Source organism: Rhyacophila brunnea, unplaced genomic scaffold, assembly GCF_057557595.1.
Source record: "Rhyacophila brunnea isolate RB1 unplaced genomic scaffold, BYU_Rbru_1.0 scaffold_10, whole genome shotgun sequence".
In the NCBI taxonomy this organism is placed as follows: Eukaryota; Metazoa; Arthropoda; class Insecta; order Trichoptera; family Rhyacophilidae; genus Rhyacophila; species Rhyacophila brunnea.
The window spans coordinates 15,248,694-15,259,272 of record NW_028232752.1 but is presented as its reverse complement, the minus strand read 5'-3'; the positions used below and the strand labels follow the sequence as shown (position 1 = coordinate 15,259,272).

At 32.4% G+C, this 10,579-nt stretch overlaps 1 protein-coding gene across 1 annotated transcript; it reads right to left on the bottom strand.

Moving 5' to 3' along the window:
- Positions 1–5,538: 5,538 nt before the first annotated feature.
- Positions 5,539–10,235, bottom strand: LOC147078911 (trypsin-3-like). Its single transcript, XM_085955423.1, has 4 exons — positions 10,190–10,235; positions 7,793–7,976; positions 7,021–7,273; positions 5,539–5,838 (listed from the first exon to the last, which is right to left on the bottom strand). The coding sequence occupies exons 1-4, from the start codon at positions 10,233–10,235 to the stop codon at positions 5,539–5,541; spliced, it is 783 nt and encodes a 260-aa protein (XP_085811549.1).
- Positions 10,236–10,579: the final 344 nt, after the last annotated feature.

Sequence of the window (10,579 nt, the reverse complement as noted above, 5' to 3'; positions counted from 1 at the left end):
TCGGCTACATTATGAGAGGACAAAAGTACAACGTTCGCCAACTTGTCATTCAAGGAAAGATCAACGGTAAGCGTAGCAGAGGTAGAGTAGCGCATTTCGTGGCTTAAAAACCTCCGTGGTTGGTACGAGAGCAGCTCTACTGAACTGTTTCGGGTAGCGTAAACATATAAGGTAGATAAAGATAAGATCGCCTTGATGGTGGCCGAACTCGTAATCGTATGTTTTCTTACTGTTGTTTACCTCTAATAATTATGGAGTTACAGTGACATTTTTAATTTTTAACTTTTACAATAAGAGTAATATGAGTTACAGCGGTTTACCACGTATGCAGGATAAGTAATGAAGCAACAATATAACAATAAATCCATTTCACGATTTTTGGAGTGACAATAGTTTACCTCTGGTATACAGATTTGATGAAATTGTTCGCAGAGTAAAGCTAGGCTGGAGTGCTTTGGGCCGTCTGAATAATGTCTTCAAAAGTAACCTCCCACTGTGCCTAAAACGCAAAGATCCAGAAACTTAGAGTAGCACAACGAGGTACGGAGAGGTGCATGCTGGGCATAACGCGAAAAGACAAAAAGATGAATGAGCGGATAATGAGACAGGGTTTGCGATGTAATAGAGTTCGCAAAAAAACTCAAATGGAAATGGGCTGGACACATAGCTCGAAGAAGGGACAATCGTTGGCCAAATTTAGTCATCAGATGGTATCCCAAAGGTACGTCCGCAGGTCTAGAGGCCGCTGGATCGATGAAATCATAAAGTTCCTTGGAAGTACGTGGCCACGCAACGCAAAGGACCGAGAGAAGTGGAATCAGCTTGGAGAGGCCTCTATCCAGCAGTGGATAGATTCAGGTTGAAAAATAATGGTACATACGTAAAGTTGGATATTTCCCGGAAAAACCTTAATCTCGAGATTCGGGATTTCCCGAAATGGTGAAATTTTTAATTCTCGAGAAATCGGGAAATTTCAGAAAAACTTGTAAAAATCCTAGAATTTGTGTAAAAACAGACAAATTCCAAAAATATGTATTTTTTTATTTATACACGAAGACAAACAAAATAGAAGTAGAAAAACAAAAATAATTAAAAACATTACTTATTAAAATAGAATTTCAAAAAACACAGACTGTCAATTGCTGCGTCTGACAATCGCGTACACTTTTGAGATATAAAATTCCTGGTGTTGCAAAAATTGCGCTCATTTTGATTCAACGTTGGCTTAATTGTATTAAATGCTCTGATCAGTCCTTGAATTTTGTGTTTTCTGTCCATTTTTTCCATATAAAAAATCGTTTTTTCAATAATATTTGATAATAAAGAAATCCCGAATCCCGAGAAAAGATTCTCGAGATCTGGTATTTCCCGAAATGTTAAAAATTTCCATTCTCGAGATTCGGGATGGAAAATCCCGAAAATTTCTCGAGAATTCCCGAAACCCAACTCTATAAATGCGTATTAAATTCGTCTGATGCTTGCCGGGTTACCAGTGACGAAGGGTTCATGGACGGGACACGTGCATCCCATGAATAATTATCTGTGACATGTGCAAATAAATATTTGACTTAAGCCCCAAAAGGCTAAGGGTAGTTGCTTTTTATGTATATCTGGAAATGTTACGGCAGCAGAAGACTGTCGGACCTTGGTGTGTATCCAGGGTACCGCGCTAGAGACTATCTATACAAACTTAAACCTACTATCCGTGCACCGCTCAAACCTTAATTCGGTAGTATTCACAAGTAGGGAATCCAATCCCGAGCCAAAATTCTGATCCCGGGATTTCGGGATTACAATTTGATAATCCCGGGATCCCGGGACTGGTCCCGGGATTGGCATTTTTTCATAGTTAATATATTTTTTTTTATATTTACAAATAACATTAATAAAATCGTCAAAAATAAATCTAGTATAATTTATACTATTTAAGACATTTTTATACAACGTATTCATTAGCTCGTATTCTTATTTGTCCGGTGGTTGTTTGTCCGGTACAAATCTTGCAAACGATTTTTAACTAACTTCCCGGCTAGCTAGACATTTGAAACTTTTAGAATATATCAGAACACGATGCCAATGCATTCTTTTAATACTTTTAGCTATCTATAAGCAGAATTGAATTCATTTTCAATTAATTCTGTTTTGTATAGAAAGTTATTTCAGAAAAATCCGTAAAAAGTTAAAGACTATATTGGTTACTAAGGCGGTGGTCCTAGCAACTAAATTATTAATATTTACTTGCGTTACTATGTAAATCAAAATGAAATGTCAAAATGACATTTCAGTATTTTATATTTATTTGTTTGTTTGTTTTTTTTATTTAATTCATAATATCAAGTACAAGTTTGGGTACTGTTCGGTTATACAGAATACAGCGGAAAACGCATTTTGAAAATAGCCGATAAACGGGATTATTTGTTACTTTGAGTTTGTTTAGGTTAGGTTAGGTTGGGTTAGGTTCGGTTAGGTTAGGTTTGGTTAGATTGACCTAACGAATAATCCAGTTTATCAGCTATTTTCAAAATGAGTTTTCCGCTGTATTCCGTATAACCGAACAGTACCCAAGTTTGAGCATATTTAGTATAATAATACAACAGAAAATTTAAAATCGTTGTATATACAAAGTTCTTTTTATCTTGTAATTATGATTGTTAATTATGTTAATTGTTCAACCTTGATCTAATATTGATGATGTTTAATGGAGTAAATAATATTGTAAAATAAATAATAATGTGAATTTAATATGAAATTGCCGTTTCTGGTAGTAAAGAATTATTAATGGGTTAGCTAGATTTAAAATAGTAAAGCAAATCGTGGTGTATGGCCTTTCCGCTTCATAAATCTAATTAATCAGCCAAATATGAAACTGCCGTAAAATTTATGAGATCATGGTGGAATTACTTTGTTATAAGTGCGAAGAATTGTTTTTTTTCCAATCTTTCTAATTTTTATTGATTTATGTGAAAAAATAAAATGAATCGGTAACTTACATATGGGTATAAATCAAACTTCATTCAAACTCAGTTCATTTCTAATTTAGTTATTTGTTATTAAAAGTATTTTTTCTTGTTTATTTTAGTTTTTATTTTATTTTCCATAAAAAATGATAAAAAATCAATCCCGAAATCCCGGGATTATGTTTACCAATCCCGGGATTCAAAGGTATCGAAAATAGCTCGGGATCCCGGGATTGGAATCCCTATTCACAAGTGAAGTGATGATTAACTCATTGTTTAAGTTACGTTATTATAAGTACTTATAGTATACATATAACAGTAGCAAAGGATCGAAGTAGGCTGTGGAGATCTGACAAAAATAATGCACACTCTGTCAGTCGTCAAACTTGTAGTTTGCTCTCGTTGTAGAGGAAAGAGTTTAACATCCTGCTTGAACCCCCCCAACCCCTAGATTCGTAATCCACAAGCATCTTCAAATTACAGTCCACTGCAAAAAAGCGCCACCAACCTATTATCAATTATAAACAATTGTCTAATAAAAGCCTTTTCGTGTTAAAAGTAATATTAAAAAAAAAACCTTGTCAACAACCATTTGATTTTAACCACCCACTGTACGTAACCGTTTCTAATAATAGTATAATATATTTTTACTAGACATGTTAGTTATTTCACTTATATGGCTCGAAATGGACCGAAGCTCACCGGAGCATGCCTTCGGATCATGAAATCACCCAGATTATCGCTCCGTCTCCCGGAGAAATTGATTTGACCGCCTGAGCTAGTAGGTAGGCCATATAAAAAAAATGAAAGACAAGTTTATATTTTTTATAAAATATATACAAAATTAGAGTCGTCGAGACGTGTCGGTTATCTGGTAATACCTAAACGTTTTACCTACAACTACTTCTCTAGAAACTCAAGTAGGTTTCCAGTATTAGAAATTTATCTCTTAATCAGAATAGTTCCCCTTTGATTGATATGTCTCAGTTGCACTGTAGACAATCGTTTTTCTATTTTCATTTTCTCAATGACGAATTATTTTTCATCACAAGGTATGAATCGAATAACCCAAAAATCTTTTTTTTTGTCGTAGCTACTCGAGAATCCTCGATGATTTAGCTTATTGTGGTAAGACGTGTCAAGGTATTTTAAGTAATTCGTGGGCAATTAATTCCTAATTCAACTCTATAAATCTTTTATCATTTGATTAATGATCATCAGCTGATTTTATTGATTATTTCTTACGTGTATAAACATTTTTAAACATAAGTTTGAAAGACTATGATATTATCGACTAGGTATTTAAAAAAAATGCATATATAAGTTTACTTAGTTATCTTATCGGTGCATGCTTTCGACGCGTATTTGTTTAATTTTATTTTTATCACATAACGAGTGAAGCTGTATTATTAAATAACATAATATCGTAGTGTTGTTATCCGGATTATTACTAAACTGTTAATTTTTCAGGGTAAGTTTTATGATGCGAAGATTCAAAAGAGCTACGTTGTTTAGATCTCTTAACGGGGTATATGAGGTAACATGAAGCCGAAGAGATAAGGCTCATCATCAAGATATCTGGATTACATTATTTTGTACAGTCGTTCATCGAATTCGGAACGAATTTAATGCGAGATGAGTAAGTCAACAATGTTTTCCTACTAATAAGTATTGAATGTGAACGCTCACCATTAACTGATTGATACAATGGAATTTTCAAGACTCGCCAATGGTTAAATTGCCAAATTTTCTTTATAATATATACAGTAATATATTACAATTTATACCACTCAAAAATATTATTAAAAAGTAATGTAATAACGGGTGAGCAAATAAGGATTTTTTTATGTCCTAAACTATTTTATTAAGGCTATATATACTTCAGATGAGGCATGGTCTAAAAAGATCGTGACTAGGCGATGCGCGGATTGTGCAAATGACGCAAGCCAAACAAAATATAATTTGTCATAGAAATTCAACATGCGTCCTTTTAATGTTATGTTTATTACTATATTCGTAATAATAATACTATATTCATGACATGTTTTCTTTTACAAGTACATGCGGAACGTTTTTTAGTCATCTTTATACGAATTAAGAGTATGTTCCTCCTACGCCATCACAAAACAATCTACAAAAATCGCAGCTGCATAATTAACGGGTTGAGATGTAGTAACGCAAATAATGTTAAGTTTTCTTTTGATAAGGCATATTGCTTGAAAAAATAATATTAAACCAACAGAAAATTTACATATTATTTGCCCCTTTTGATTAGCCTAGCACTCTTCTGTCGCCCTTTTGTAATTTCCCCTCCAGTTGCCACCATTTTAAGAATCATTTCTCTAATACATCTTCGGCTACATTATAGTCGTATGAATAATGTTGTAATTATTGAAAAATGTAATAAATAAAATCAAAAAACATTTTTTTCGGATAAAGGATTTTATAGTATTTCTCAGTGAACTATCAAGTTATTTTGTTATTAATAATACACACGTACAAAAGTTAGACATTAAAAAAAATAGTATTAAAATGTATTGAATATAATTTATTTACAATGTGTCGTAGAAAAAGAGAGAATTTAATTTGCGAGTTCTTTGTTGACCCAATCCGTCATAGATGCAACGCGGGCCCATACTCCTGGGTATCCCTTCATGACGCAACCTCTACCCCATGAGGTGACTCCTACGAGGACACCATCAATGACGAGTGGGCCGCCGGAGTCACCCTGGCAAGCATCCTGTCCTCCTGTTTCGATTAATCCAGCGCAGATCATCCTGTCGGTAATAATATTGAATCCACTGTAGGCCTTAACGCAGACCTTTTGGTTGACAATTGGGATGATCACCTTCTGAAGGATGTTGGTAACACCACCTCCTTGCTGTAAATAATAAAGTAGTATATCAGTAAGCTATGTTCATTAACGATAACAAAATGATTTACCGATTTAAAACTGGATGGAAGATATTCGAAACTTGAATTCGAACTTATTGAGGTCCCTTGATGTGTGTTTCATTTGACCATTTTATTTCGCTAAATAGCTTTTTTCGTTTCGAAAATTTAATTAAAACCAATATTCCACAAATCAATTTTATGTATCAATGATGTCACCACACGTTATGTAGGTAGATGCCGTTTTAATTAACAATTAAATACTAAATCATCTTTGTCAAATAACTGCAGATATCAAAAAACATCAAGACTGATATAAATATAACACTAATAAATGTGAACTTCAGAGCCAGAGTATCTTAAAATCAATTTTGTCTAAAATGAGTTAAGTACAGATTTTATACATCTCTCATGCCTAATTCACACCACTTTGAACGTATTCATAACAGAAACCCGAAATTCTTAAAAAAACTAATTACATTTAACACAAAAAATATTAAATTACAGTCGTAAATATTTTATTTGGAGATAAGGTAGTCTGGCTTTTAGGTATTTATATATTTTTGAAAGATCTGTTATGTAATACAGTATAGTGTAATACAGTATTGTGTATTACACAATATCAAAAAGTAAAATTATAATATTTATAAAAAAAACGTATATGTAGGTAGTAATTATTTTTTGATAGATTAATTATTAACAGTACCGGTTGCAGCGGAAGAAATCAGATCCGATTATTAATTATGTATACCTACTATATAATACTTAATATTGTGTTTTTTTTTTTAAATAATTAATATAATGTCTTTTTACCAATAAAATATATTGACAGCTAACACCATTACATAAAACAAACTATTTGCAGATAGTTTCGTACCTATTTATTAATAATACTTTTAAAACAATATATATTTTGAGATTTAGGAGCTAAATCTATTATATTTAATGTCATTTAATGTTCCCAGGATCTATATAGTACAGATATTATAGTTTTAGTATACTTGGTAATAGTGTCATTGTCAATATTGAATAAAATAATAACTAGGTAGAACGAATGATTTTCAAGGAATAGAAAAATATTTTCGAAATACCTATATAAATTATTTATATCGGGTACAGAATTAACGGCATGAGATTTTAAACATAATATAGGTATATCAAATTTTCTTACAGTGGTCGCGCCCCATCCTGAGATGAGAGCAGATGCACCATCTTCGACGGTGTCTCCCTGCTCGGGAAGAGCGATGGCCTTAACGTTGACTCCATCGAGGGTCAGAGGAGCTGCCAACCAGAAGATGGCAAGATCGTAATCGATGGCGATGTTGAAGCCTGGGTTGGCAACTAATCTGGCAACCTGAACGACCTGTCCTCCCTGATTGTTGTTCTTGGATCCAGCACGTACTTTCCAGTTACTGGCGGATGTTCTATTGAGAAAAATATAATAGGTACACCAGGTTAGGTTGCAATAGAATATTTAGGAATAATTGCTAATCAAATATATTGTTTAATCATTTACTTTGACTTTGATTAGAATTTACCGGGAAAAAATTAAACACACATAAGACTGGTGTGATTTTTTATTCTTCTTTTTTATTTTGTTCTTCAAATATATATATATATATATATATATATATATACATATATTTAAAAACAAGCCATGTGGTCCAATGACAGTAGTGTAGTAAACAGTTTTGGAGTAGTAGAAGTGAAACAATCACACAAACACCCTCATCAGGAAACGAACCCGGATCAGTCGGATGACAAGCCATTACTTCACACCCTGAACTACAAGGGCCGATATTTATATCATACGTATTTTTAAAATAGCGTAAAGACCACCGTACAGGCGTGATGAAAAAACTGCCAATGCAAGTTATTTTCATAATCTTAATATAAATCTTTGAACTTTAACAGATTTTAACAACATCTATAGAATCTCTTACCCTTGAACGCAATGAGCAGCTGTGATGACGACAGTTTCGCTGACGATGGATCCCCCGCACCTCAGGTAGCCACCATAGAGGCCAGCCACCTGCCATGGAACATCTGAGATCTCAGCTGGACTTCCTCCTACAATGCGTCCGTCAGTGCGCGTGAGGGTGAGGAGGGGTGCAATCGGTGGGGTAGCTGTTTAGTACAAACATAATTGAATTAATATATATTTATAAAGAGTGAACTTTAAAAATTATAAATTTAAGACGTTCACAATATGCTATTTAAATACAAATAAATAGCATTAAAATATTATAAAGAACAAATAAATATATTATGCATTATTAGATTAGAGAGTAAAATAGTACAAATAATATAAAGTAAAGTACACCAAATGAGCTAAGTAAGCGCAATTTTAAGAATTTATAAAATAGCGCTCTCCTATACTCATCTCACGTAGGTGTAATATATCAACATTCAAAGCGATTAGGTTGGACAGACTTATTGTCCCCCGCTCCCAATTGCCATCACAGAAAGCAGGTTGACCCTGCACCTTGGGAAAACAAACAACCGATGCTCCCAATTTCTAAGATAGTTATCAGGGACACACATGTCAATACTTTCAAAAATGGCAGAGCTCTCATTTACACAGCGTATTAGCGTATAAGTAATATAATATAATATAGAATCGCTGTCAACAGTAAAAGTAATATTATATAATATGCAAAATGTCGTACGGTATTTATACCATTTATTTTGTATCGAAATAATAAAACAAAATAACAAAATTACAAAGCTTTTTTTTACAATGTTTTTCTTAGCTCGTATTCTTGTATGGTGGTTGTTTATCCAGTACAAATCTTGCAATCGATTTTTAACTAACTTCCCGACTAGCTGGACATTTGAAACTTTTAGAATATATCAGAACACGATGCCAATGCATTCTTTTAGCCATCTTTAAGCAGAATTGAGTTCATTTTCAGTTAATTCTGTTCATATGGAAAGTTATTTTAGAAAAATCCGTAAAAAGTAAACGACAATTATTGGTTGCTAAGGAGGTGGTCCTAGCAACTTTGTTATTAATATATACGTGCGTTACTATGGAAATCAAAATGAAATGTCGAAATGACATTTCAGTATTCTATATTTGTTTATTTGTATGTTTTTTATTTACTTCATATCAAGTACAAGTTTGAGCATATTGAGCATAATAATTCAACAGAAAATTTAAAAACGTTGTATATAAAAAGTTTTTTTATCTTGTAATTATGTAAAATATTTTTATTGAAATATTATAATCTTTTTTTAATGTACACGTACATATAGTTACAGATGATTCTACTTTATTATTATTATTTTCAATTTATTGGGAAATAACACGCTGCTTTAACGTATTAGCAATAAATTAATGTCTATCTACAAAGTGATGAATAAAATTTCGAAAATAACGAAATATTCAAATAATTTAACCTCGGAATGTAACTGCACATATTTTATAATAGTAGTGGGTATGAGGTAAGGGATGAAGTGAGATGGAGTGAGATGGGGTAGTTTGGTTCCAATGAGTAGAAGGATTTGTGCGTGATAAAGTAGTCCAAGTTTTATTCTCTTAACCACAAAAAGATACAATCATTAATACAGACTCGTACAATGAGATGAATGAATTGTACAATTAATAATTACGTAAGTGTGTTGCGAGAAAATTACGAATCGTGAGATCGTAGATGCGACTGTAAGTTAGAACGGCGATACTATATATTATTGTGTTATTTTGATCATTCGGCTCCTTGGCTTTTATAGTGAATTGAGACAAAGAAAACGCCATGTTTGGCTTGGGACGAAAGACCGGTGAGTGCAATGCATGATTCTTTCGTAAATTATAAACAATTTAATTGAATTTAAGCAATTATGCAGTTTCCATAATTGAGTAAGATTGATTTTTACACAAAAAACTATTGTGTATATCATAGCAAACTTACATAGCATTATTTCTTAATTTGCGATATTATTGATTCATTTTATATTATTTTGCTAAATAAGCTTTCTGGTGAAATTTGATTGACTCACATAAATCGCTTGTTTTGTAATTTTCACAATATTATGTTGCAAGATACATTGTAGTTTTAAATTAATGGTTTCCCATCAAGTCATGCTGGATGGTAGGGTATTAAAACAAACTTAAGATGCTGACTTACAATTACACTCTGCCTGAAGATCCGTGTAGCACCCACAGGTACTCGTATATAAAATATCTCATAATATTTGATAATAATGATTTTATATATAAATATATTATATATGACTACCTATTTGTTTAGTTTATATTTCGTCAAATTATGGTGCTTGGAAAATAGTTTTAAGCATTATTATTAAACAGAACAATTATAAGATTTTAATTGATTACTTACCCGAAGCACCAACAAGGAAACAAGCGAGCAGGATAAGCTTCATCATTTTCAAACAAATAGACTGATAAATTTTCATTTCTCGTTGCTGCATTTATTCAAAATATTATCTCATTTAATCGCATTGGATTCAGTTCAAGATTATTTAAATATATTGAAGATATGAAAACTAAGATTATTTTGGTAAACCTACCTACTTAAATTAATTATTAGGATAACGCTAAAATAACACTTGGAATAACCAATCGACGTTTATTAATGACAATGTAATAATATTTTGTATGTATACGTTAATAATTGCACAAAATCTTGATTGGATTTAATATAGATATTTTAGGCTGGAGTGCTTTTGGTCGCCTGAATAATGTCTTCAAAAGTGACCTCCCACTGTGT

Coding starts and splice junctions, on each gene's coding strand:
- LOC147078911 (XM_085955423.1), bottom strand. CDS start 10,235: ATGATGAAGCTTATCCTGCTCGCTTGTTTCCTTGTTGGTGCTTCGG. Junction 7,977..10,189: donor TTTCCTTGTTGGTGCTTCGG/GTAAGTAATCAA, acceptor TGTACTAAACAG/CTACCCCACCGATTGCACCC. Junction 5,839..7,020: donor CAGGATGGGGCGCGACCACT/GTAAGAAAATTT, acceptor TATTATTTACAG/CAAGGAGGTGGTGTTACCAA.